This window comes from Pituophis catenifer, unplaced genomic scaffold (assembly GCF_029215685.1).
Source record: "Pituophis catenifer annectens isolate HBS135680 unplaced genomic scaffold, rPitCat1.0.hap2 SCAF_10, whole genome shotgun sequence".
Lineage (NCBI taxonomy): Eukaryota > Metazoa > Chordata > Lepidosauria > Squamata > Colubridae > Pituophis > Pituophis catenifer.
In genome coordinates, this window is record NW_027256890.1 from 26,558,867 (window position 1) to 26,586,742 (window position 27,876).

Genomic DNA, 27,876 nt, shown 5'->3' on the forward strand with positions numbered 1-27,876 from the left:
ACCCAAAAGGGGAAGAAAAAAAAAAAAAAAAAAAAAAAAGGATGCTCTCGCAGATGGGGCGTTGCGAGTGAGGGTCCGCTCGGCCTTTTTGCTTCTTTCTACCCAGGATCGGTGTCCTGAAGGTACGTTGATCTTGTTGCATGAGCCAAGGCTGCCCGACCTGGCTTGCATTCCCACAACACGTTAAACCCCAGTGGCTGAATTGCCCCTTTTTCTGCAAATCCAGCAAGTGGGCTCCGCTGTCAGTTGATGACCTCCCCGCAACCGGGTTGGTGCAAACAGATTTCCAAGGAACAAAGATAAAAGCTGTTTAAAAAAAAAAAAAAAACACTTTTGGATTCACAAAACAATCTGAACCATAAACTAAGCAAAAGATCGATTGTGCAGAGCCAGAAGAGAGAGGGGGGGGGAGTGGAAATGGCTGGGCTTTCAGAATAGGACAGTTTTAGTTAAGTGTGTTTATTTTTTTTAAAGTAATTTTTATTAAAACTTTTGACTTTTAAAAACAAAATAAAGAAAAATGCAACAAAAAGCCTTGGTAGTACAGTGGTCTAAAGCACCCTGTTATTAAGACCAGCTGCCTGCAATTACTGCAGGTTCGAATCTCTCCAAGGCTCAAGGTTGACTCAGCCTTCCATCCTTTCTAAGGTAGGTAAATTGAGGACCCAGTTTGTGGGGGCAATAAGCTGACTTTGTATAAATATATACAAAAGTATGAAGGCTTAGCACATTGTAAGCCGCCCTGAGTCTCCGGAGAAGGGCAGCATATAAATCAAATTAAAAAAAAAACCACGTTAAAAACACGTAACATTACATTATATAAAATAATATATGATGTAATATTACGTTAGTGTGTTTATTTATTAATGAGTGGTTTGCAACCAAGGTTAAAAAGGAGCAAACTTTTGAGAATGCATGTGCTTAATTCTTACAGTCTTTGTTTAACAACCCCATAATCCCCTTGTAGCAGTGGTGGGTTGCCCCCGGTTCGCACCGGTTCTATAGAACCGGTAGTAAAACCGGCGGGAGGCTCCGCCCACCAACCCCGATGTCATCAAAATGCTTCTGTGCATGCGCAGAAGAGTGCACGTGAGCAAAGTGCGAGCCCCGTTACAAACCGGTAGTAAAGGTAAGTAAAACCCACCCCTGCCTTGCAGGGTAGAGTCTGGGCGACTGAATGGAGCTAGGAATGTGTTTTAATAGCCGGATGCCCTTCCTGTTGCCCATGCAGAGTTTTGTTCAGCAGATCGATTCTCAGTGTGCCCGGAGAGAGAAATATCTGCCTCTACCTAGGATCGAATTCGCAGTTTAGTTTAGTTTAATTGATTGTCATTGCACCTCGTACAACAGAATTAAAGGCCATCTTCAGTGTACATCATACATAAGAAAACTATAAAAATAAAACATTCTATACAATTGAATTGAAAACCCCTGATAACTACATTAATATTGCACTATACCATAGAATTCAATATGGTTATTGCCCTGGGATCATAGAAGCTGTTTTTCAGCCTATTTGTCTATCCTTGTTTTTATTGCCCTGTACCATCTGCCAGATGGTAATAGTTCAAAAAAAAAAAAAAAAAAGGATTCCCAGGATGAGATGGATCTTTAAGGATGTTTTGAACTTTCTTAAGGCAGCGGGAGCTATAAAGCTCTTCCAAAGAGGGGAGGGGGCAACCCATGATCCTCTGGGCAATGATATTGACCCTCTGGAGAGCTGTCCTATCTGCCACTGTGCAATTGGCAAACCAGACACAGGTGCAGTAAGTTAAAATACTCTCTCTAGACTGGACAACCAGGTAGGCGGTTGGACTAGAAGACCTCTGGGGTCCCTTCCAGCCGTATGATTTAATATTGCGTTCCTTCCAAGCTCGAACCTGGCTCTGCGCTTTGTTTCCTGCAGGATTCCGAGGTGCATCCTGAAGATAAAAATCATGTCCAAAAGAAAATGTCTGTTTACTGAGAAAACCCGGCGCAATTATCCCGATTTTCGCAAAGGGAGAGACGACTATGAAGCGGAGTGCTTGGTCTGCAAAGCTGGCACGTTTGTGTCGGTCGCGCACAAAGGTCCCGGGGATCTGGAGTATCACATGTCCTCTGACAAACACAAGAAAGCGCTCAAAGCATACAAGCGCAACAAAGCAATAACGCGGGACAATTGGTGTGCAAAAACGGACTTTTTTGTGGATCCAGACAGCGAAACGGAGGACGCTGTTGCTGTGAGCGACAGCGGTTTAGCATTCCGCACCGTCGTGAATCACAACACGGACAAACCCGTGGATGATAATTCTGACTTGTTGAGAAAGTTATTTTCGGAGGCAGACCTAGCTCAAAAATTTTCCAACGTCCAAACCAAAAGAGAAAGTATTGAACATTATGTGCTTGCTCCACACATAGATATGGTTGTCCTGGAGGAACACGGCATCCCTTTCTGTGGGGTGGCTATAGATGACAGCAGACACAGGGCCCTGAAAATGGTCCCTGTCCTCATCCAATACTATGACTACAGGAACGGCGGCTTGAAGACCAAACTCCTGGAACTTCAGGAAAGTCCCACCGAGATGGACGTTTCGGACTCTCTTGTCAAAGCTCTTAAGAAACACAGATTGCTTCAGAAGTGCGTGGCCTTCGCGGGGGACAACTGCAACACCATGTTTGGTGAACTTCGGCAAGACGAGGAGGCGAGGACTGTGTTGGCCAAGCTGAAGAAATCCCTCCAGAGAGAGACGTTGATTGGGGTGTACTGCCCTGCCCACATTCTGCACAACTGCATCCACCACGGAGCAGACGCCCTGGAGGTGGACGTTGAGAACATCATCCTAAAGATCTACCAGTACTTCCACATCTACGCGGTGCGGACGGAGCCCCTGCACGAATACTGCGAGTTTGTGGAGGTGGAATACAAGCGGCTGCTCTCCCACAGCAGGACCCGCTGGCTGTCCTTGTTCCCCGGCATCACGAAGCTGCTCCAGATGCACTCGGCCCTGAAGTCCTTCTTCTTGGGCCAGAGCAACCCGCCCGCCGTGCTCAAGAGCTTCTTCGAGCACGAGTTTGGCGAGCTCTACCTCTGGCACATGCACTCGCTGATGAACGCCTTCCATTTGCACATCGAAGAGATGGAGCGGGAAAATAACTCCCTGGTGGAGGTGATGAAGACGCTGGACTCCGTGCACACCATCCTGCTTGACCGTAGAGCCCAGAACTTCATGTCGCTGACGGTGAAGGGGATGCTTGCAGACAAGCGCAAGGAGGGGCTGGAGGCGGGATGCGACGCCTTCTCCGATGCCGTGCGCCGCCTCTACAGTAACTGCATCGACTACCTGGAGATGTGGATGGCGTCCCTGCAAGAGTTTTCCTGCTTCGCCTGGATGGCCCTGAGTGACACACCGAGCTGGAGCGACGTGGAAACATGTATAACATACTTACGTGTAAAGGGTCTGGAAATTGACAGTATGAAGTGCTTCATTCAGTTCAACAATCTGAAACAATTTGTGGAAGCTTCCAGCGATGAAGAAGAGTTCCAGCATCTGCTTTCACACGAAAAATGGACCAAATATTTTCTGAATGTCAAAGCCGTTGAATGCTGTTCAGAACTGTTAAAAATTGTGCAGTTTTTTTTTGCAATTCCTTCCCGCAGTCTAAATACTGAGCGCTTCTATTAGAGGGAACTCCTGTAGACTATGGTGCAAATTTCTACTATCTCTAAGAAAATCTTAGAGGCCCATTGGAAAGATAACTGTTCCCTTTTTTGATTTGATCTAACGAGAAATACACATGTATCTAATGAGAAAAAAACAGAAAAAGATTGGGGTGGGTTTTTTTATTTTTAGTTTACAGTATTTGGGAATTTGGATAATGCTTTATCATGTGACATATTTAAAAAAAATCCATTGATGTATATTTTTGTTTAACCTGTTCCTGCTGTGGTGTTTTGGGCTCCACACCAAGTTTCTGTTAGCCGCTATGGAGTCCCTTTGTATTTTTTGCTATACAGGCAGAATAAAAAGGTTTGAATGAATGTATTGCACATAATTTAAAGCACAAAATTGTAAAAATTGAAGATGCTTTGTAGGCTGAGATGGTTGGAAGATAGGTTTGTTACCAAAGTGTATATATAAATTATACAAATATTACAGACCAAACATGCAAATTATTTTGCAAATATGTCTTCTTAAAGATAAAAAATGGAATAGTTTATATGTAACACCAATAGAGAAGAAAATTCATTAATTGGTCACAACAGTGCCAGCCAGATAAACCTCTAGAGCCTTTACAGAGCCTGTAAAGAATAATTGAAAATACGATGAAACAAGATTGCGCGCTGAACGTTTTCATGAGAAAATGTTATATGTGTAATTTTTCCTTGCAGCTCTAATTATTCATTGAAACTGAAGAAATATATCGATTTTGTTCCCACTAATTTGAGATGACAGTAACAAAGTTGGAAGGGATCTTGGAGGTCATCTAGTCCAGCCCCCTTCTCACGCAGGAGACCTATACTAGGGATTCGAACCGCCAAACTGCCAACCTTTCTGATCGACAAGCTCAGTGTCTCAAATTGCTATGGCAAATTTTAGCAGAAGTGGGGACACTTTAATGAAAATCACAGAAGAAAATGATTTTTTCCCCCAGATTTTCGTCCATGCAAGTTTTTTTTTTTTTACAAAGGTTCATTTGAAGAATAGCAATATTTATTCATCTACCTGTAAATAAATAAATAAGACTTAGCCACACACACACACACACACACATATATATGCAAAAAGTTAAAATCTTGGGTGTTTTCCCGCGTCATGTTAAATAAGTTGGTTAAAATGTTTAAAATTCTGGTTAAAATCCTAGTTTAAAATCTTCTAAACATCGAAACGTTGCTATAAGAAAAACTTTTTAAGGTACTGGTAGGATTTTAGCTGAGATTTTAAAGGACCTTGCAGAGTGCTCTGTAAGGATTTTTAGAAGATTTTAAGCTAGGATTTTAATCAGAATTTTAAACATTTTAACCAACTTATTTAACATGACGCGGGAAAACACCGGAGATTTTAATTTTTTGCATATATACACCCGCGAAAACTTAAGAAGACATATATATATATTTCAGCCAGAAGATGACGAATGTGATTTCGTCGAAACGTCGCTACTACCCTTTTAAGGATGTTTACAATTACACGGGAAGAAACCCGAGATATTAACTGTACACACACATATATATATATGAGTAGATCTGTCTTCCACTTTCGATTCAAAGAGGAAGAAATCTGCTTTTGTAATAATTGACTACTGCTTCTTAAAAAAGAGCCAAAATTGTGCATTTTTGGTGCAAAAGTCCACTTAGTAGCAACTCAGAGGGAATACAGTCTTCAACGTGAAAAGAAACAGTAATAAGACACGTAGTCCTCGAGTTACGGCCACGAGTGAGCCCCAAATTTGTGTTGCTACCCGAAACATTTGTTAAAAGTGAGTTTGCCCCCATTTTACGTCATTTCCTTGCCACAGTTGTTAAGCGAATCACTGCAGCTGATAAATTGTTAAGTGAATCTGGCTTCCGCCATGGACTTCGTTTGTTCAAAAGGTCGCAAAAAAGGGGATCACGTGATCCCTGGGACACTGTGACCGTCATAAATACGAGTCAGTGGCCAAGCATCTGATCCTGGGGAATGCTGCAATGGTTGTTCAGTGTGAAAAATGGTCCTAAGTCCCTTTCCCCCCCCCTAGTGCTTTAACAGTAACAGAGTCGGAAGGGACCTCGGAGGTCATCTAATCCAACCCCCTCCTGCTCACGCAGGCCTGTACGAGGGATTCGAACCACCGAACCTGCCGACCTTTCTTGATCGACAAGCTCAACGTCTTAGCCACTGAGCCACCCTAGTCAAGTTAGCGGTTGTTGGCTTTGTTTGGACGGTCACTAAATGAACTGCTGCAAATCGAAGACTACCTTATACTAACTATTGGCAGCACCTAGAAAATGTTGCCTAACGGCCACTTTTGCGGCATTTTTCGTGGAAAACAGGCCCAGTCCCGGGAGAGGGGAACAGAGTCGCTCCCTGGCTGCCAACACAGACCGTTTATGGCAGTGTTTCTCAACGTTGGAAGCTTGAAGATGGGTGGACTTCAACTCCCAGAACCCCCCAGCCAGCAGCGCTGGCTGGGGGATTCTGGGAGTTGAAGTTCCACCCATCTTCAAGCTTCCAAGGTTGAGAAACACTGCTCTACAGAGCCTTGGCCTTTAATTGACTTGTGTGGACTTCAACTCCCAGAATTCCTGAGGCCGCCGCCATGCGCCTTTCTGGGCGAGGAGGAAAGCGCATGCGCGCAGGAATTCTGGGAGTTGCAGTCCACAAGGCCATGGTTCCTCACTTCTGGTTTACGACCTCCTCCTCCTCCTCCTCCTGAGCCGGTGACGGTCTAGAAAAAGCGCATCTTCCCGGAAAGGCTCTGCCCAAATGCAAACGTTTTCCTCCCCGTCCAAAAAGGCGGCTCCGTCTTCCTCGCTGACGGACGCTGAGGGGAAAGCATCCGTCCTCGCTCATTCCCCTGTGTACGTTCCGCGCGTGCGCACTGCCCGCCGCTGCCTTCGCGCGCAAGGCGTTGGGAACTGGGCGGAGTCTAACCGCGAAAAGGGCGGAGCGAAAGGCAGGTGAGTTGAACAGACGGTCTCCTGGTGCTCTGAGAACCAACCCGGGGGGGGGGGGCTTTTTTCCGCCCGGAGAGAAGCTTCCGGAGGCCGCGCGGCCATTTTGTTTGTATTTTTTTTTCTCCCCCCCCACGAAGCGATGTTGACGTCGCGGGCTGGGAGGCGGAGCTCGCACCGCGCGGAGGGATACCACACTCGAGAGGGGTCAAACGACGCAGTGCCGCGTCACCTCGCCAAAAGGAAAGGGCGGAGCCTCCTCCGCCTGGCCTCAGAGCGGTTTCTGGCCGCTGCCATGGAGCCGTTGGAAGTCATTGCGCATGCGTATAGGCGCTGCTTTCTTATATAAATGGCAGATTTGAAAAATACATATAGTCCTCGACTTACAACCGCAATGGAGCCCAACATTTCAGTTGCTAAGGGGGAAACGTTTTGTGAAGTGCATTTTGCAACCATTTTTCTTGCCAAAGTTGTTAAGTGAATCATTGCGGTTGTTAAGCGAAACTGGCTTCCCCATTGAGTTTGCTTGTCAAGACGGTCGCAAAAGGGGATCACGTGACCCTGCGGCCGTCATAAATACGAAACCTGATGCCGAGTCTGAATTTTGATCACGTGACCTGCAACGGTCGTTAAGTGTGAAAAACGGCCGTAAGTCCCCGTGATCGAAATTCAGACGCTTGGCAATTGGTTCCTATTTACGACGGTCGCAGCTTCCCGGAGTCACCTGATCCCCTTTTTTGCGACCTTCTGATGAACGAAGTCAATGGGGGGGGGGAAACCCCAATTCACTTAACAACCCTGTGACTCGCTTACCAACGGCAGTGATTCACTTAACAACGATGGGAAGAAAAAGTTGTAAAAGGGGGCCGAAATAAGGACAAGAAGATTATTTCCCTTCCTTTATCCTGGAAGGTTCATCAGTTGTATCGGCCGCTGTGGGAGATGGAAGGACGGTTATTGAGACGTTAGAGCTGTGCTTTCTGCCCGGCTGGGTCCCTTCGCTGTTGAAGACCCTGCGAGGCTGACGGGGATGAATCTGCGTTGTCTGCATCTCAGATTGAAGCGCAGATGGTTCTTGCATTCTGCAGCTTTTCTGGAAATCCGTTCCTACTCCTGCATCTTTCAAAGTAAGGCCTAGAGTACTGAATTCAGTTTTGGTCACCACGATGTAAAAAAGTGGAGACTCTAGAAAGAGTGCAGAGAAGAGCAACAAAGAGGATTAGGGGACTGGAGGCTAAAACATAGGAGGAACGGTTGCAGGAATTGGGTGCGTCTATTTTAATGAAAAGAAGGACTAGGGGAGACATGTTAGCAGTGTTCCAGGGGTGAAATCCAGCAGGTTCTGGAGAACCGGTAGCGGAAATTTTGAGTAGTTCGGAGAACCTGCAAATACCACCTCTGGCTGGCCCCAGAGAGGGGTGGGAATGGAGATTTTGCAATATCCTTCTCCCAGCAGTGGGGAAGGAATGGGGATTTTGGAGTATCCTTTCCCTGTAGTGGGATGGGAATGGAGATTTTGTAGTATCCTTCCCCTGCCACGTCCACCAAGCCACCTTGCCCACAGAACCGGTAGTAAAACAATTTGGATTTCACCATTGCAGTGTTCCAGTATCTCAGGGGCTGCCCCAAAGAAGAGGGAGTCAAGCTATTCTCCGAAGCCCCCGAGGGCAGGACAAGAAGCAATGGGTGGAAACTAATCAAGGAGAGAAGCAACTTAGAACTAAGGAGAAATTTCCTGACAGTTAGAACAATTAACCAGTGGAACAACTTGCCACCAGAAGTTGTGAAAGCTCCAACACTGGAAGTTTTAAAGAAAAGGTTGGACCACCATTTGTCTGAAGTGGTGTAGAGTTTCCTGCCTAAGCAGGGGGTTGGACTAGAAGACCTCCAAGATCCCTTCCGACTCTGTTATTCTGTTCTATAATTCTAAAGGGCATTCATCCCAAAATGTATGGCTTCATAATACCTATGAAGATTCTCAATCATCCAAGGACATGCTTGTCTCCAAAAGCGGTGTTTGATTTTTGAAAAGGCAACTTGGACTGGACTTTTTGGTTTTGTTTTTTTTTGAGGACGTTTCGCTTCCTATCCCTGGAAGCTTCATCAGTGGCTAGGAGAGGGGGAAAGTTTTGACCTTTCAACTTCCTTTCACTTTCATTGAATTGGCATTCTGCGCCAAGTGGCTCTTTGGCATGGCTTGGAAGGTGGGGGGGGGCAGCGGAAGGATCTCCAAGGTGACGAATCAGCAGCCGGATCTTGTTTTACTTCCTCTTTCCCCTCCCCCCTCCTCTCCCCCCCCATTCACCCCCCCCTCCCTGGAGCTGCATGGAATTTTCCTCCATCCGGGCTTGTGCGTGTGGTGAGTGTGTGGATGCGTGAGAGTTCAGTTCCAGGATTTTTGGAGGGCACCGAAAGGAAAGAAGGTATCCAGAGCTTTCTCTGTGTACCTGCCTTCTATGAGGTGAGATTAACAGGCGCTGGCTTTAGGGGGAGGGCACCCATTTTTTTTGCAGCCAATCAGAATAGAGCTGGAAAAGGGACCTTGGAGGTCTTCTAGTCCAACTCTCAACTCAACAGGAGACCCTACCTAGACCATTTCAGACAAACTGCTTGGATTGTGGACCACTGGATGCCCATGGCAGCAGAAACCCACTCCCAGAGACAGCAGGATAGGAGCACACCAAAACCAGAGCCTTCGTCTGCTGTTTAGCTCAGATTTAGATTTAGATTTTATTATATTTTTATACCGCCCTTCTCCCGAAGGACTCAGGGCGGTGAACCGCCATAATAAAACAATATACAAGACAAATTTTAAAAACCATATTAAAATAATTCAATTTTGGCCAAATTTAAAATTCCCATTCTAAAACCCTTATAAAACCATATTAAAAACCGATATTTAAAACCCGATTAAAATTATTGTCCCATCAGACCGGCTTGCTGGAATAACAGGGTCTTCAGCGCACGACGGAAGGCACGGAGGTCGGGGATCCTTCGTATATCCGGGGGCAATTCGTTCCATAGGGCAGGAGCTCAGATCCTTGTAGATCCGAAACGGTAATTTCACGACCGGCAGGGACTTCATTTCGCTCTGTTTCTTTTCCTCTTTAGCTCGGTTGGTTTTTATCGTTTGGCGATTTAAGTTATTGCTTTAGCATTAATTTTTTTTAATAACAATAGACGAGTAGTCTATTGAGCATCTCGAAAAACGATAAACGGGGACTCATATTTATTAAAGGTAATACATTAAATATTTATTAACCAGCTGCCAGGGTCACAAACACTAAAAGAGGAACTAGGAAGGAAGAAATCAGTGGGTTTCATATTTTCTTACCACCGGTTCGCCCCCTGCACCGGCCCCCAGCCTCAAAAACGTGTCTAAATGTGCTAGTTCAGCAGATCAGCGGATCAAATCTCACCGGCTCAAGGTTGACTCAGCCTTCCATCCTTCTGAGGTGGGTAAAATGAGGACCCAGATTGTTGGGGGCAAGATGCTATTTAGTATACTGTCTTTGGTGTAAGCCGCCCAGAGTCCTCGGAGAGTGGGCGGCATAGAAATATGAATAATAAATAAATAAATAAATAGGATGGCATTGAGCTGGGGCAGGTGGGCAGGCCCACCCCCAATTTCCGCTACCGATTCAGTCAAACCAATCCGAACCGGCTGAATGCCACCTCTGGAAGGGAATGCAGAAAAGAGTAAAAGGGGATTGAAAGTTTGGATGGAAGTTTAAGCAACACTTACTGATTTCATTGTAGTTGGTTCAATAATCTTTGTTTGGGGTATTGGGGGTTTTTTTTTTCCTCCCCCTGTAGGAAAGTAGACAACTAATCCTAATAAAGATGATCGCACACAGGCATTTTTCACGGGGAAAACTTGCATTTGGTCAACGTTCAGAGTTGAACCAAATATTTTTTTTCACAAGTATAAATGCAACAAATATCTGCTTGCATCCGTGGCCATGTTAATCAAAGCATTTAGTACCGCGATGGCAAAACTATGGCACACGTGTCACAGGTGGCACATGGAGCCATATCTGTGGGCATACGAGCGTTGCCCTAGCTCAGCTCCAGCATGCATGTGCGTGCCGGCCAGCTGATTTTCGGGCCTTCCGGGCCCACCGGAATTCAGGAAATGGGCCGTTTCTGGCCTCCGGAGGGCCTGTGGTGGGGTGGGGGAAGACTGTTTTTGCCCTCCCCAGGCTCCAAGAAAGCCTCTAGAGCCTGGGAAGGGCGAAAAAACGGGCCCACCGTGCCATCCCATGCCAAAATTGGGGGGAGTGCAGGGTGCATTGAATTATGGGTGTGGGCACGCACACGCATGACCCCTCCATGCTCCCCCTGCTTTTGGCATGCGATGGCAAAAAGGTTAGCCATCACTGGCTAACGTATCTGGATCCGTTCCAGTCGGGTTTCAGGCCTGGATACAGCACGGAAACGGCATTGGTCGCGTTGGTTGATGATCTCTGGAGGGCTCGGGACAGGGGCTGCTCCTCTGTCCTGGTCCTGTTAGATCTCTCAGCGGCTTTTGATACCATCGACCATGGTATCATGCTGCACCGGTTGGAAGAGTTGGGGGTGGGAGGCACCGTACTAAGGTGGTTCTCCTCCTTTCTCTCCGACCGGTCGCAGTCTGTGTTGACAGGGGGGCAGAGGTCGACCCCGAGGCCCCTCATATGTGGGGTGCCGCAGGGATCGGTCCTCTCGCCCCTCTTGTTCAACATTTATGTAAAGCCGCTGGGCGAGATCATCCGTGGTTTTGGGGTGGAGTACCATCAGTACGCTGACGACACCCAGCTGTACATCTCCACCCCGGATCACCCCAACGATGCCCTTGAAGTGATGTCCCAGTGCCTGGAGGCCGTACGGATCTGGATGGGGAGGAACAGGCTCAGGCTCAACCCATCCAAGACCGAGTGGCTGTGGTTTCCGACGTCCCGATATAGTCAGCTAATGCCATCGCTGACTATTGGGGGCGAATCATTGGCCCCCACGGATAGGGCTCGCAACTTGGGTGTCCTCCTGGATTCACGGCTGTCGTTAGAAGAGCATGTGACGGCCGTGTCCGGGAGGATTTTTCATCAGGTTCGCCTGATCCGCCAGTTGCGTCCCTATCTAGATCGGGACTCCCTACACACAGTCACTCATGCCCTCGTTACTTCTCGTCTGGATTACTGCAACGCTCTCTACATGGGGCTCCCCTTGAGGTGCACTCGGAGGCTCCAACTGGCGCAGAGTGCGGCCGCGCGGGTGGTGATGGGAGCGACATGGAGTTCCCATGTGACACCTCTCCTGCGCGAGCTGCACTGGCTCCCGGTGGTCTTCCGAGTGCGCTTCAAGGTTCTGGTTATCACCTTTAAAGCGCTCCATGGCTTAGGACCTGGTTATTTACGGGACCGCCTGCTACCACCAATAGCCTCCCACCGGCCAGTACGCTCCCATAGAGAGGGGCTCCTCCGGGTGCCGTCGGCCAAACAATGTCGGCTGTCGGCCCCTAGGGGGAGAGCCTTCTCTGTGGGGGCACCTACGATTTGGAACGAGCTCCCCCCGGAGATACGTAGGATCCCGGATCTGCGCACCTTCCGCCGCGCGCTTAAGACTTTTCTATTTTATCAAGCTGGCCTGGCCTAAATCTTCCCCCTTTTTAAATGTGGAAATTTTAAATTTTTAAATTTTAAATTAGTCTTTTTATAGGGGTATGGGTAAGGCATTTTAAATTGGGGAGCCATTTTTAGATTTAATTCTGTTTTAAACGTATTTTAATTGTTTATATTGTATGTTTTTTAACTTTGGCTGTGCACCGCCCCGAGTCCTTCGGGAGAGGGGGCGGTATAAAAATCTAATAAATAAATAAAATAAATAAATCACTGATAGTATAAGATAGATGGGGTGTAGGGGTGTGTGTATGTGTATGTGTGTGTTGGTGGTACAGGTAGTCCTTAACTTACAACATTCATTTAGTGGCCATTCAAAGGCCGTAATCCTTTCCAGATTGCGCTCTGGAAAAGCTGAACTTCAGCTGGCCGGCGTGCATGCGCTCACCGTTTTTTGGCACTGTCGCCCGCGCGAAGGACAGCTGATCGTCACGTGCGCGTGCATGCCAGAAACCCGGAAGAAAAACAGGCAATGCTGTGCATGCCGGGCGACATGGTTTTGTGTGCCACTTTGGGCATGCGTGCCAGAGGTTCACCATCACGGTTATAGGCTGAAGACTACCTATTCGTACCTCCTGTTACTTGAGAACTAAGTCTTTGTTTTAATCTCCCAGATTGCTGCTCCTTTTAAAATGGAAACTGATAAATATAGCTTGACCTTGATAAATATAACAAATTCGGTGTTGAAAATGAGCAATCAGACAATTAGGTTACAGCTCCACTTAATATTAACGTGAATTTAAAAGACCCGTTGTTTAATTTCAAATTCTGCATTGATTATTGAGTATTATTTGTATATTGCATCTATTTAAATGAGGATGGAGTGATACTTTTAATTCATCTCTCCTTCCATTCCCTTCTTAAATTAAGTCAATTTCGTTTCCTGCAGTATTCCATCTCAGATTTTGAGCCACACTGAAGATAGAAAATGCCTAAAGGAAAATGCGTCTTTACTGACAAACTGAAGCAGAAATATCCTCATTTTCGCAAAGGAAGAGATGATTATGAAGCAGAGTGCTTGGTTTGCAAAGCTGGCACGTTTGTGACGGTGGCATATAAAGGTGCTGGGGATCTGGAGTACCACATGTCCTCTGAAAAGCACAAGAAAGCCCTTGGAGGAGACAGCTGGTCTGCAAAGCTGACCGAATTTTTGGGGACTCCAGGCACGAAAGCCGAGGATGCTCTTGCTGCAGCAGACAGAACGTTATCCGTGCACACCATCCCAAGTTGCAACAGCTACAAATCAACAGGCCACACTTCTGACTTGTTCAGAAAAATATTTCCTGATGCAGAGATAGCGCAAAAATTTTCCAACACCCGGAGCAGGACAGAAAGTCTTGAGAACTCTGTGCTTGCCCAGCATGCAGTGAGCCTCGACCTGAAGGCCCTGGAGGAACACGGCATCCCTTTCTGTGGGGTGGCTATAGATGACAGCAGACACAGGGCCCTGAAAATGGTCCCTGTCCTCATCCAATACTATGACTACAGGAACGGCGGCTTGAAGACCAAACTCCTGGAACTTCAGGAAAGTCCCACCGAGATGGACGTTTCGGACTCTCTTGTCAAAGCTCTTAAGAAACACAGATTGCTTCAGAAGTGCGTGGCCTTCGCGGGGGACAACTGCAACACCATGTTTGGTGAACTTCGGCAAGACGAGGAGGCGAGGACTGTGTTGGCCAAGCTGAAGAAATCCCTCCAGAGAGAGACGTTGATTGGGGTGTACTGCCCTGCCCACATTCTGCACAACTGCATCCACCACGGAGCAGACGCCCTGGAGGTGGACGTTGAGAACATCATCCTAAAGATCTACCAGTACTTCCACATCTACGCGGTGCGGACGGAGCCCCTGCACGAATACTGCGAGTTTGTGGAGGTGGAATACAAGCGGCTGCTCTCCCACAGCAGGACCCGCTGGCTGTCCTTGTTCCCCGGCATCACGAAACTGCTCCAGATGCACTCGGCCCTGAAGTCCTTCTTCTTGGGCCAGAGCAACCCGCCCGCCGTGCTCAAGAGCTTCTTCGAGCACGAGTTCGGCGAGCTCTACCTCTGGCACATGCACTCGCTGATGAACGCCTTCCATTTGCACATCGAAGAGATGGAGCGGGAAAATAACTCCCTGGTAGAGTTGATGAAGACGCTGGACTCCGTGCACACCATCCTGCTTGACCGTAGAGCCCAGAACTTCATGTCATTGACAGTGAAGGGGATGCTTGCAGACAAGCGCAAGGAGGGGCTGGAGGCAGGATGCGACGCCTTCTCCGATGCCGTGCGTCGCCTCTACAGTAACTGCATCGACTACCTGGAGATGTGGATGGCGTCCCTGCAAGAGTTTTCCTGCTTCGCCTGGATGGCCCTGAGTGACACACCGAGCTGGAGTGATGTGGAAACGTGTATAATGTACTTACATGTAAAGGGTCTGGAAATTGACAGTATGAAGTGCTTCATTCAGTTCAACAACCTGAAAAAATTTGTGGAAGCTTCCAGCGATGAAGAAGAGTTCCAGCATCTGCTTTCACACGAAAAATGGACCAAATATTTTCTGAATGTCAAAGCCGTTGAATGCTGTTCAGAACTGTTAAAAATTGCGCAGTTTTTCTTTGCAGTTCCCTCCCGCAGTGTAGATATGGACCGCTTCTTTTCTCTGATGCACATAGTATAATTAAAGGATGTGCCTGAAAAGTTGTTGCCCTTGCAGTACGACTTCCAAAGAATTCCATGCGTGATTAGTTTAGTATTGCAGTAATGGTCAATTCACATGCATATAGTAGGAAGAAAGAGAAGGGACTGAGAAATGTTCTTTTTACTTTTTTGGTTGTGTTTTACAGCGGTTTAGTTCCTCACCAGTATCAAAAGTTCACTTTCAATAATATTTTACAATCTTTAAAAATTACAAATATATACGTATAAAGGGAGGAGAAAAAAATCCCGTCATTTTAAACACAAGCCTCAAAATTACATTAAAGCTTTCATTCAGTTATATATATCACACCAATAAAAATCCAATTAACTCCAATTAGCTCATTTTGATTTAAATCTCTCCCTCAAATTTATCCTCATAGAGTAAAAATGTTTTTTTTATTTTAAAATTCGATCAATAATATTTTACAGACTTTTGGAATTTTTCAACGTTACATAGAAGGACGGCATACATGCGGTTACAAACGCACTTTATAAATACAAAACTGCCCTAGAACTTTCTTTCAATACATGTATCAAACTTATAAAAATCCATCCTAACTAAGTCATTAAATTTAAGTCACTCCCTGCAGCTTATCTTCATAGAATAAAGTCTTTTTCTTCTCAGGAATGTCTGTCAAATCTCTTTTCTTCCAAAAATTCTCAGCCATGTTAATATCCATGGGGGAAAAAAATCCCAGAGTTGCTCTGTTAAAAGTTGTAAATTAAGTTGGAGCACTTCCTCACAGAATAAAATCTTCTTCTCTGAGATGCCTATCCTATCTTTTTTTTTCCCTCAAAGGATTCTCAATCTTCTTAGTAGCCATGAAGAAAAAACTTTGCCTCTTAAAAATCGTGAATTTATTTGGCACTCTTGTTTCTAAATGCTGCAAAAAAATGTTTTAGAGCAGGCGTCTGTTTTGAAATGCGAATGGAGGATGAATGGGGAAATGATGCAGGAGAACAGGCACAAGGGAGAACCAAAAGGTGCGAGCGAGGCCAGATGGCAAGTTGATTTGTCTTCTTCTCTTTCTCCTTCTTCTTCCTCCTCAGTCTCTTCCTCATCCCTTCTTTCTGCCTTCTCCAACTTCCCTATCCAGGCTTCCTCCTCCTCCTCCTCCTCCTTTCTCCCTTCTGCAACTTCCCTGTCTCCTTCTTTTCTCCTCCTCCTCCTCCTTTCTTCTCCAACTTCCCTATCTAGCCTTCCTCCTCCTCTTGTCCCTTCTTTTTCCTCTTCTTCCTTCCCTATCAAGTCTTCTTCTTCTCCTTCTCCTTCTCCTCCTTTTTCTTCTTCTTCTTCTATTTTACCCCTGCATTTAGGGGGGATTGCAAATAACATTTGGGATGGTTCAAACAACCCACACATATATTTTATTCGTTCCCCTGCCAATAGCATGAGAGATTCCTGGTGTCCTATTTGTACTGATGAAGAATTTTAATTTGTCTTTACTTTTTTATAGGACTTTGTTAATGAAGCCATAGCCTGTAATTCATTTTCCAGTGGGCAGGCACCAAGGGGCAGGCACCGAGAGCTTTTCCTTTCCAAACAACCACCTCAGAAGTGTTGCCAGAGGTGCAACTTTAATTATTTTGTGGTTAACAATCTGATTTATTTTTAAAAAGATTGGCAGTATTGCTTCTGAGGCTTGGCCAATTTTCTTCTCTCTCCTTTTAAGTTCAAACGTAAATGTTGACGATCGCTGAATTATTTACATGGGTTGTTCACCCCGTTTCATAATTATTTGCCCCTTCACAAACAGGTATACCGAAGGACCAGATTAGGAAGAAATCCTGCTGGAGAAAATCTATTGGATCGCTAAAAGCTGCTACCAACTTGATGGCGCATAAAACGTAGGGTTTTTAATCTTTCTTTAACAAGGAAGTGATGTTTCATTGATAAATCAGATTAGCTGACAAAACAACATTTTAATTGCTGGAATTAAATTCACCCAGTTAACATGGCAAAACAATTTTAAAGTATAAATACAATATTCACAAAAAGAGGAGATACTTACTGAAAGGTCTACATCTTTTAAAAACTCAAACCAAATCCTTTCTTTGTTTCACAAATTTTTCCCCCATGTTTCTTCTGTTGGAAGAGAGGCATTTTTCATTCGTTCATTGTACAATAACTACAATATTGGCTCTAGGTACATCCAAAGGGTTTAACAGATTAACAGAGTTGGAAGGGACCTTGTAGGTCATCTAGTCCAGCCCTCCGCCCAAGCAGGAGACCCTACACCATTTCTGACAGATGGCAGTCCAGTCTCTTCTTGAAAGCCTCCAGTGATGAAGCTCCCACAACTTCTGAAGGCAACTTCTGTTCCACGGGTTGATTGTTCTCACGGTCAGAAAATTCCTCCTTATTTCTAGGTTGAATCTCTCCTTGGTCAGTTTCCATCCATTATTCCTTGTCTGGCCTTCAAGTGCTTTGGAAAACAAAGCACTTTATTTCTGGGGTGTTACGATTTGTAGAGGGCTCGGGAATTACAAGACCTCAATAGAAATGTAGGTTGCATATAAATCTTCAAGTAGTGAAATCTTGAGTGGTTGCTGCATTTTATATTTTAGTAATCCAGAGAAATCTGAACAGATCTGATGGTCCTGTAAGAACTTGGCGATTTTTTTAAAAAAATGTCATTTTTTGGTCACTACATAAAGAGGAGAACATATGTTGCAGACTCTAGCCAAATTTCATCTTCCCACTATCAAATTATAATATAATGCTTTGTTGCTGTCGCCTCATTTGTTTCCATGCTGAGGGTTTGGCACTGCCTTTCAAGTTGTGCAGACCCAGACTACTGGTTTTGGTTTGTAATTCAGCATAATGTGGGATTTACAGCAAATAGACATTCCTGCCTGAATGTGACTACAAGGGAAAATGCTGTGTTTTCAGCATTTTTACTATTGCACAAATTAAATGTCCTTGATATTTCCATGAATTGGAAATTTTGTTGGTTTCTGGTGAGGAGACCAATGTTGTTTCATTGTATTCCTAGAACATAAGTCAGACTTGCTTCATTTAAGCAAACTTTTTTTTGGCTGTGCTGACATTGGCTGGACTCCCACAACAGCAATAAGCTATGGCTTGCATACCACTAAGCCAAAACCAAGACAATTATATTTTGGGCTCAGTGTGTTGTATAAACCTGGTCTCTGGAGAACTACCGTATTTTTCGGAGTATAAGACGCACCTTTTTCCCCCAAAAAAGAGGGTGAAAATCTGGGTGCGTCTTATACTCCGAATGTAGCCCCGGCCGGCTTCTCAAATGGAGGTTTCAGAGGCTGAAAAAAGCATCAGAAACGAAGCTTTAGAAAAGAAGCCCCAAATAGAGCTTCAGAAAAAAAGCCTCCAAACAGAGCTTCAGAAAAAAAGCCCCCAAACAGAGCTTCAGAAAAGAAGCCTCCAAACAGAGCTTTAGAAAAGAAGCCCCCAAACAGAGCTTCAGAGGCTTTTTTTCTGAAGCTGTTTCGGAGGCTTTCAGAGGCAGGAAAAAAAAGTTTTTTCTGAAACAAAGTTTCAGAAGTTTCAGAGGCAGAGAAAAAAGCAAGGCACAGAGCTCACAACCAAGGAACCTGTTGCTAAAATTCACCTCTGGGAACAGCTGATTGGGGGGTATTCCAGGAGGCTGATCCACCTGCCAATCAGCTTTTTTTCTTATTTTCCTCCCAAAAAACGAAGGTGCGTCTTATACTCCAATGCGTCTTATACTCTGAAAATACAGTACTTGTTTTAAATTCTCCCATATACACATTTATTTCCTTTTCTCCCTCACCGTCTTTCTAAGTGTTTCAGACTGCATTGTCCAGCTTGGCATCCCCTAAGATACTGAGTTACCATTCCCATCATTTCCAATCAGCATAGTCAATGCTTGTATTGGTTGGGGATGATGGGATTCGAAAACTGTTCCTCTAAACGAGATGAATTTCAGAGGACTTCTATTCCATCATCTGCTCTGTTTGAATCTCACTCCAAAGGGGTAAAGCAAATTTGAAGTTTTCCACAAAATAGCGATAACCAGAAGCATTTTTTCCCCCAACAGCTCTCTCAACCTTAGGTTTGGGCTGCTAGGGGCCAGCAACATGTCCCGCACCATGGTCCTAAAGTTGCTGAACGATGGTGCCTTCAATTTCACATCAGCCATGATCACATATCTGATGCAGGTGGTGGAAAATCACAGGTGTTTGGCCTGAAACAATAATTGTGCACTTATTCAATTAAATACTTCTTGGGTAATATTTATCGTTCCAATATTTGTCATTTGGACAATATTTGATGTTAACATATTTCGATAACGCACTATTTGAAGTTGTCGCTGGCCTTTTCTATTTCTGTAATTAGTACTTGAAACTTGGAAAGGACTGTGTGGTTTCTGCAATTTCACATCAATCATGGTCATACCATAAAGCTGATCAGGTAAATCATACTAAATGGTGTGAACTTACTATTACTTCTTAGGCAATATTTATCATTCCAATGTGTTATTTGGGCAATATTTGATGATAAAATATCTTGATAACAATATTTGAAGTTGCCAATGGCCCTTTTCTTTCTCAATACTGTCATTTGTGCCCGGAACTTGTAAAGGATTATATGTACACCCTGTCTTGGCTCAAGAGGCTGTAGGAAACTCATTCTGGCTCTCGGTGCTGCCATTTTCTGCAAAAATGACGTGCAAGATGGATCTTCTTTTTATGAAGGAAGGGTGGGTTTTTTCCCCTCTGGAGAAAGAGATACAGTGACCCAAACTCTGATAGTAAATCCACAGTAAGGGAAATATTGAATTGGTTTTACTGACTTTTCAAGACCAGTAGCTTAGATTAATATTAGATTTATTTAGGACATGCATATTTCAGAAGTGTTAACCGAGAAGTGGCAGCATCTATAGAATTTACCAGGGATGCTTCCAGAAGCTCATGTCCGCCTTCTTCCACCACAAGCTGTTTCATGTTTCACAGGCTGTTTCACATTTTATCAAAGCTTCATAATACTCCCCCACCCCCGCCATTTTGGTGTTGGGGGACATCAGGCAATAATATCTACAGGGGGCTTTGCTAGTCCTGTAATGCACAACATCTTCCAGGCCAAAGCCAGCCCATTTTAATTCCTTGTGTTACCAAGATGACCGCAAGGGCTGTTGTTGTTGGGATAATACAGAAAGTCATTAGGCAGCCACCCAATGTCTTCTAAAAAAAGAGGATTTAGAGCTCTTTCCATATTGGTTAAAGTATGATTAATAATTTGATTGTCCTCTGAAATGCAGAATTGTTTTCAATAAATGGGATTTGTTTGAAATGGTATAGGTTCTCCTGCCTGAGCAGGGGGTTGGACTAGAAGACCTCCAAAGTCCCTTCCAACTTATTGGTTATTCTAGCAGCTAAATGCTTCAAGCCATTCCTGACAGGATGGGAGAGCTTCAGATCCTTCCTTTCGGAGGTGTTTAGACACTTCAAGCCTTTTTTTTTTTTTGGCCTCATCTTGTTTGGAGATACAAATTGATGAGGGTGATCTTATCATGCCTCAGTTCCCTATTTGTCTATTTGAAGTTAGTTTTGCCACGGAGGGAAAGAGGAGAGTTGCCCAACTGGTATTTTCGAAAGAGAGATTCCAGTCTGAGGAGGTCACAGTCACATCCTTCAGAATATAAATGTCTGGAGAATTTAGCGGCTTGACTGAATTAAAGGCTTTCTCGCTGGCAGGAAGAGAAACTTCTAGACGCTGCAACTACTTAAAAGGATTAACGAGCTCGTTTTCTGGCTAGGCGGCTCAGTGGCTAAGATGCTGAGCTTGTCGATCAGAAAGGTCAGCAGTTGGGCGGTTTGAATCCCTAGCATAGGTCTCCTGCGTGAGGAGGGGGTTGGACTAGATGAGCTCTAGGGTCCCTTCCAACTCTGTTACTGTTTGTATTTTCTTCCTTAGCTGTCCAAATACAGTCTCTGAGAGACCATTGTGTATCTTAAAATTCTTTGGGCATCAAAACATGGCCAAGACCTTCTTCTCACAACCTCCCCAAGGAAGAGACTGAGGCAAGTGAGAACACTGAGGTAAATAAGAACAACAACAACCAAAATCTTCCCGCCCCTCCCTGGGATTGGCTCACTAACACAGCCCTGACTTCTCTGCTTCCTCTGATTGAGCAAGGGGCCTGTCACTCATGCAACTCCAGGCCCGCCTCACAGAAATGGTGGTGATGAAGGAGTTGCTCTTCTCTCAAAATGGCTGCCGGGCTGAATCAATTCCGGCCTTCTGCAGTTTCTGTCCCTTATGTGGGATCCTCCAAGTCTCTCTTTGGGCAGGGATCCCTCTCGGTGGTGGTCCCAAAGTGAAATAAAAATAAAATAAAGTTATCCTCAAATTACCTCATGAATTTTTTTCCTGGTTTTCATCCCTATGGTGGCCGCTTGGCAAGCAGCCCACACTTATAGCTATTTATGGTCATATAACTGTGATTTACAATTTTATTTATTTATTTATTTTGCTGGACAACCAATGTTTACTCCTGGTTTCTGGCAAAAAGCCTCCCACTGTGGACAATGGATTTGCTTAATGACCTCAGATTCGTTTATTGACCGACACACACAAAAAAAACCATTTAAGAAATTTAAATTAAATTAAATTAAATTTAAATTTAATGGCTTCAAAACCTAAGGGACTGGTTTGGACAAAACTCAACAGCACTTTTTCATACGGCTGTTGACAAAAATAGGATGGCCAACATGATGGCCAGCGTCTGATGACGGACATGGCACAAGAAGAAGAAGAAATTTAAAACAATTAGTCCTTTTTAATAATTTAAACAATACAGCCAAAAGAGGAACAGAGAGAGATGCAAGCATTTCGTATTGACTCATCAGTACCTACATTACAGTAATACAATAAAATCGGCCTCAAATATAAATGGTTTGATATTTGATGCCGATTTTAACCGTGTGATTGTAATGAGGGGTAAAATTGGGTTGGTCACATGATGACCCACTTAATAACCGGCATGACTTACAGCTGTAATTTCTGGTTGTAAGTGGAGGACTTCTTGTACGTTGTGGGCAAGTGTATATGTGATATATATCAAATATAGGTGTAAAAATCAAGGACAGTAAGATGGGAAATAAAGTTATTCTGCACCGTGAGAACATTATACCTGCTGGCCGAAATACCTGCTTGCCACTTCATGCTAAACTGTGGTTTTCTGAATTAATCTCAACTGGCTACAATTAATTGAACATGCTGACTCATCTGGCTCGAGTCACTGTATCAGCATGACTTTTTAGTCTAACCACATTTCACTGTATTAATCCAATCCAACCACACAGCTGTAAAGCATGATTTGCAAAGAAAAGTGGCTGCGTTCAAGCAAATCATAGTCTGTTTTCATGCGAAGGCCAAGAGAGGCAGGATTTCGATCTGAAAACAAAGAACATACTGAACTCTAAATGGTAAAATGGGTAGTAAAGGTAAAGGTTCCCCTTGCACATATGTGCTAGTCGTTCCCGACTTTAGGGGGCGGTACTCATCTCCGTTTCAAAGCCCAAGAGCCAGCCCTGTCCGAAGACGTCTCCGTGGTCACGTGGCCGGCATGACTCAACGCCAAAGGTGCACGGAACACCGTTCCCTTCCCACCAAAGGTGGTCCCTGTTTTTCTACTTGCATTTTTACGTGGTTTCGAACTGCTAGGTTGGCAGAAGCTGGGACAAGGAACGGGAGCTCACCCCGTTACGCGGCACTAGGGATTCGAACTGCCAAACTGGCGACCTTTCAATCGACAAGCTCAGCGTCTTAGCCACTGAGCCACCGCGTCCCTTAAAATGGGTATTACACGTTGGCTAAAATGAGGGCATGTGTATTCTACCAATGCAGCCAAGGTGTACCATGGCAGCATTGGGTGAGGTTGGCCTTACAAAAACAAGAGCCATTATTATCCTTAGTAAGGGCCACACCTGGAATCCTGCATCCAGTTTTGGCCACCACATTGCAAAAGAGATGTTGAGACTTTGGAAAAAGTGCAGAGAAGAGCAACTAAGATGATCGAAGGCCTGGAGACTAAAACATACAAAGAACGGTTGCAGGATTTGGGCTTTGGCCAGTCTAGAGAAAAGAAGGACTAGGAGTAATATGATAGCAGACTTTCAATATTTGAGGGGCTGCCACAAAGAAACTTATTTTCCAAAGCAGCAGAAGGCAAGACAAGAAAAAAGTGGATGGAAACGAATCAAGGAAAGAAGCAACCTGGAATTAAGGAAAAACTTCCTGACAGTGAGGACAATTAAGCAGTGGAACAGCTTGCCACCAGAAGCTGTGGGTACTTCATCCCTGGAGGTTTTAAAGAAGAGACCGGACAGGGGGTTGGCCTAGATGACCTACCAGGTCCCTTCCAACTCTGTTAATCTAAATCTAAATGGTATAGGACAGGGGTCTGCAACCTTAAACACTCAAAGAGCCATTTGGACCTGTTTCCCACAGAAAAAAAAACACCGGGAGCCACAAATCCCTTCCCGTACCTGACTATTGAGCGGACAAAAAACTAGCCCATGTAGTTGAATTAAACGTTCTGTTTTCTTTCTGAAACTTTTCTTTTCTTGGATTTATCCATAATTGGCCTACCGGGGGTTGAAAAGCTCAATAAATCGCGTGCCGGGGGGTGTCGCACATTGGCAGTTGTGACGCATATTTTGAGTGACAGGGAGCCACAGCAGAGGGGTGAAAGAGCCACATGTGGCTCCCGAGCCGCAGGTTGCTGACCCTTGGTATAGGATCTCCTGCTTGAGTAAGGGGTTGGACTAGGAGATCTCCAAAATCCCTTCCAGCTCTGTTCTGATTGATTTCTTAGCCTGCATCTTTTCATGCTTTTCAAGAATAGCTTTTCCGTCTCTCCTTTTCTTTCCCTTCTTGGAACAATCAATCAATCAATCAACTAACCAACCAACCAAACAGAATAGAGCTGGAAGGGAACTTGGAGGTCTTCTAGTCCAGCCCCCTGCTCACTACTGTGAATTATTATAAGCACTACCGTGGATTGTTGTAAACCATGGAGAATGGTTAGTCTAATCTCAGTTAAGGCAGAATGAGAGGTTAAGTGCTGGGTGTGTTTGCTATCTCGGGGTTAGATCAGCAGGTCATGTGAACGCAGCTTTTACCTTCCAATTATTGACTTAATAATTAATACTTAATACATGGGCAAATAATGATGGGCAAATAAGATTCAGATAATGATCTGCAAACATTCCCAGGATTCGCTGCCATCCTGGACTATATCTGTCACCACCGTGCCAGGTTCGGTTCAGTGCGACTGTTGGAGTTGCCCACTTGGTCTACTTGTGCATCTGCCAGCCTTTCTCTCTCTCTCACCAGCCCCATGGCGCGCTCCCAGCTGCCTTGCCCTCTCTTCCTCCTCTGCTCCCTCCTGATGCTGCCCTCGGTGCTGCTGGAGGGGGTGGGAATGCCTGGGGGTCTTTCCCCCGTACCCGTCACAGATGAGGGGGTCCAGCAAGCCGCCGCCTTCGCCGTGGAACAATACAACGAGCGCAGCAGCAACGCCAACTATTTCAAACAGCTGCGTATTGTGAGGGCACAATCCCAGGTATGTGTGTGAGAGGTGTGAGAGGTAACCGGGGTAAGGTGGGCAGCCTCAACGGGTCCGTGGGGTCCTCGATAGGCTCTGAGCTTGATTGTTTTCTTGAAGACGTCTCATGACCAAGCTAGATAACATAATCAATGCCCTGGTTTTGGGAAACGGCTCTGGAAACAATGGAGGGCATAATGGAGGGTGGGGGCTGGAGGCAGTTTAGGGAGATGTTCCCAGAGAGGGATTGCAATGTGCCTCGAGCAAATTGTGAACGGAAACGGACATGTCTGTTTGGTACAGAAATATTTCCCGCCGTACTGATTTTCTTGCTCTCATGCTATACAGTCCTTCCAAGATTGCAACTGATGAAATTAAGCACGCTTCGGAATGTATGTATCTTTACTATTTTTTGCTGTAATTACCTAATTCTTGTGGTGCCTATTTTTAAAATCCAGGTGGTTTCAGGCGTGAAATACTATCTTGAAGTGGAAATGGGGAAAACAGCGTGTGAAAAGAGCAACGGGCCATTGCCATTCAGCGATATCCAGAAATGTGAGCTGCTTCCAAGCGATCAGCAGGAGGTGAGATCAGACGCCAAGTTCACCATGTCAAAGGAAGAATGCAATGAGCAAATTTGTCAAATGTTTGCTGAGATTCACAGGCTGGCTCTTGCTGGTGACGGCATTCCTATCCAGTGCTCAGAAATGCATCCCTTAATTGTCTGCTTGAGGATCTTCCCAATAAAACATCCAGCTGACCGGCCTTTCTGGGCTTTCCTCCTTTTCTTTTTCGGAGGACAGGCCAGGCATGAAATGCTACCGGTTCAGATCGGTTCGGGCAAATCAGTAGCAAAAAATGCTACCGGTTCGGGAGAAACGGTACTTCCGATAATCAGCTGGGTGACGATCAGCTGTGACGTGCGATTTATATTAGCTAGAATCGTCAGATTTCCTGCTTTCTAGCTAATCTAAATCTCATGGCACAGTGGATTTCCTCCCCCACCCCCCGTCGCTGTTCTACTTACCTTTGCAGACTCGGAAGGCTTCAAAATGTTCCTTTTTTTAGCACTGCATGGGCATGCCTCAGGCACACATGCGGGCGCTCGGTAGCAGACTCACCGAACCGGTAGCAGACTTCAGAGGATTTCTCCCCTGGGACAGACCTTTGCTGTCCTGCAGTATTTGGGGTTACAGTTCCTGGAAGCTCCCTTTGCCCTTCTTTGTCTTGTAACTGGGCTTCATGTGGGCATTTAAACACCAGTGCCAACGGTATTTTCAGAATTGGTGGGTTGGTTCCCTTGAATTAACCAGCTGATCTTTTAACCTGCCCTAAAATTCATTGGGGGTTGTACTTTGTGGCGCTGGATGGGAGGCAATGGTGGAGTTCAAATTTTTTATGCTATCGGCTTGATGGGCGTGGCCTTGGAGGGTGTGGCAGGAGGATACTGCAAAATCCCCATTCCCACCCAGGGGAAGAATACTGCAAAATCCCCATTCCCACCCCACTCCAGGGGGAGGATATTGCAAAATCCCTATTCCCACCCCACTCCTGGGGGAAGAATATTGCAAAATCTCCATTCCCTCCCTACTCCTGGGGGAAGGTTACTGCAAAATCCCCAATCCCTCCCTATTCCGGGGGGAAGGATATTGCAAAATCTCCATTCCCACCCCACTCTGGGGCCAGCCAGAGGTGGTATTTGCCGGTTCTCTGAACTACTCAAAATTTCCGCTACCGGTTCTCCAGAACCTGCTGAATAGCACTCCTGGTTTGGTGACTCAGGGCTCGTACTAGATGGTGGGAATCCCAGGTTTGAGTTCAGACAACCAATTTGGAGTGTCGTTATGCAAGGGATCCCCATGGGAGCTTCGCATCACAGGAAAAGCAGGTGAAGACAGGTAAAGAAAGTCATCTTTGTGTTCCCAAGAAAGAAGGGATACAACCTGCGCCGGCTGGTTGTTCAACAGCCCGAGTTAGACAGCTGACTCAGCTGTAACTTGGCCTGTTGGCTTACTTTTTGAACTTACTTTTTCCATCGCAATTCGCTTGCCGTTCTCGGTGAACCAGGACTCAAACTGGGATAGCGCAACACGTGATTCCATGGGTCTCAGGAGGATGGGAATTGTAGTCTGCCCAGCAGCTCTGGAAGATCTCATTTTAAAAAAGCCCTTTGACTGAAGATGCTTTATGTGAAGTTTCCCCAGCATCTGTGTCAACGCAATTAATTTGGGGTGTTTTAAATTTCGTTTTCTGGGCCAAATTATTTAATTGTATTTTAATGGTTTTTTAACATTTGTATTATATGTATTTTATTTTGGCTGTTCACTGCCCTGAGTCCTTCGGGAGTAGGGCGGTATACAAATTCAATCAATCAATCAATCAATAAAATTTGTTTCCAAGAATTTTAACAGTGTTGATACACTCCAAACCTATTTTAAGCACTGACTCTCTTAAGTTTTTCTCTTGTGTTCCCTTCCAGAAACTAACCTGCAACTTTCAGATCTGGTCCCGTCCTTGGCTGAAGAAGACAGAGCTGTTAAGCATGAACTGTTCCTAATCTGGATGACTGAGGCGGAATCTCACGTGCCGAGACCAACGCGGGGCAAATGATTCTGAGTGTGACCAGCAGCCAAATAACTTCTTGGGTGCAGCTTGGTTTCTTCCAAACAACATCCCATGTATGACCGGCCGTCTGCAAATCATGAATTGAAATGGTTCATTCGCCTTTCCTGAGTTTCTGAAATTGTTCCATGACATACATGGGGGTCTTTTCTCACTCCTCAATTCCATCCTCTTTTCTATCGCCTTCGAGAAGACGAATCAATATTTTGTTAATTCAGTTAGTCTTAATAAAGCTATCATCATGATGTTCCGGCGTTGTGTTCCTTTCTTGTCCAAATCGCTTCCAACCAGGGGTGAAATCTAAAATGTTTCCCTACCGGTTCTGTGGGCGTGGCTTGGTGGGGGGGTGTCCTGTGACTGAGTGGGCGTGGCCAACTCGATGTCACTCACAGCCACGCCCACTGAGTCCCACGACCCCCTTCCACCAAGCCACGCCCACAGAACCCAGTAGGAAAAGTTTTTAAATTTCTTTCTCCTGTGGCTCTGCCCACCCGCCCCATTCCCCGGACTCCTACTCCTCACCTTTCTCCCGCAGCTGGCTGTCAGGGAAGGCAAGTGCCCGAAACGTACCGGAGTCGCTCACTCTCCTTCTTGTGGAGAGTGGACCAGAGCGGCTCATTCAAGAAGGAGAGTGAGCGACTCCAGTACCTTTCGGGCGCTTGCCTTCCCTGACAGCCAGCTGCGGGAGAAAGGTGAGCAGTAGGAGTCCGGGGAATGGTGCATTCCCCGAGTCCGG

General features: G+C 45.4%; 3 protein-coding genes across 9 annotated transcripts; all 3 read left to right on the forward strand.

Moving 5' to 3' along the window:
• The first annotated feature begins 48 nt into the window (after window positions 1-48).
• Window positions 49-4,021, forward strand: LOC139321888 (uncharacterized). The gene is made up of 2 exons (XM_070950811.1): window positions 49-122; window positions 1,907-4,021. The coding sequence occupies exon 2, from the start codon at window positions 1,938-1,940 to the stop codon at window positions 3,663-3,665; it is 1,728 nt and encodes a 575-aa protein (XP_070806912.1). The 5' UTR covers window positions 49-122; window positions 1,907-1,937; the 3' UTR covers window positions 3,666-4,021.
• Window positions 4,022-6,357: 2,336 nt separating this feature from the next.
• Window positions 6,358-27,387, forward strand: LOC139321955 (cystatin-like). Of its 6 annotated transcripts, none has more exons than XM_070950906.1 (5): window positions 6,554-6,637; window positions 16,722-16,812; window positions 24,308-24,536; window positions 24,977-25,102; window positions 26,998-27,387. In XM_070950906.1, exons 2-5 carry the CDS (start codon window positions 16,799-16,801, stop codon window positions 27,073-27,075), a joined length of 447 nt encoding a protein of 148 aa, XP_070807007.1. In that variant the 5' UTR covers window positions 6,554-6,637; window positions 16,722-16,798; the 3' UTR covers window positions 27,076-27,387. The 6 variants fall into 6 exon arrangements, with proteins under 6 accessions (XP_070807006.1, XP_070807007.1, XP_070807011.1 ...); XM_070950910.1 differs by lacking the exon at window positions 16,722-16,812 and adding an exon at window positions 20,882-21,006 and having other exon boundaries at window positions 6,607-6,637; XM_070950909.1 differs by lacking the exon at window positions 6,554-6,637 and adding an exon at window positions 7,735-7,758.
• LOC139321954 (uncharacterized) lies at window positions 8,963-14,964 on the forward strand. 2 transcript variants are annotated; one of them, XM_070950903.1, is made up of 2 exons: window positions 8,963-8,990; window positions 13,175-14,964. In XM_070950903.1, exon 2 carries the CDS (start codon window positions 13,214-13,216, stop codon window positions 14,942-14,944), a length of 1,731 nt encoding a protein of 576 aa, XP_070807004.1. In that variant the 5' UTR covers window positions 8,963-8,990; window positions 13,175-13,213; the 3' UTR covers window positions 14,945-14,964. The 2 variants fall into 2 exon arrangements, with proteins under 2 accessions (XP_070807004.1, XP_070807005.1); XM_070950904.1 differs by lacking the exon at window positions 8,963-8,990 and adding an exon at window positions 9,073-9,092.
• Window positions 27,388-27,876: the final 489 nt, after the last annotated feature.

Excerpts from the sequence above, each read along its gene's own strand:
- LOC139321888 (XM_070950811.1), top strand. The coding sequence starts at position 1,938 with ATGTCCAAAAGAAAATGTCTGTTTACTGAGAAAACCCGGCGCAATTAT.
- LOC139321955 (XM_070950905.1), top strand. The coding sequence starts at position 6,444 with ATGCAAACGTTTTCCTCCCCGTCCAAAAAGGCGGCTCCGTCTTCCTCG. Across the intron at positions 6,638-24,307 it reads AAGGGCGGAGCGAAAGGCAG|CCCCATGGCGCGCTCCCAGC; the intron begins GTGAGTTGAACA and ends CTCTCTCACCAG. Across the intron at positions 25,103-26,997 it reads TTCCAAGCGATCAGCAGGAG|AAACTAACCTGCAACTTTCA; the intron begins GTGAGATCAGAC and ends GTTCCCTTCCAG.
- LOC139321954 (XM_070950903.1), top strand. The coding sequence starts at position 13,214 with ATGCCTAAAGGAAAATGCGTCTTTACTGACAAACTGAAGCAGAAATAT.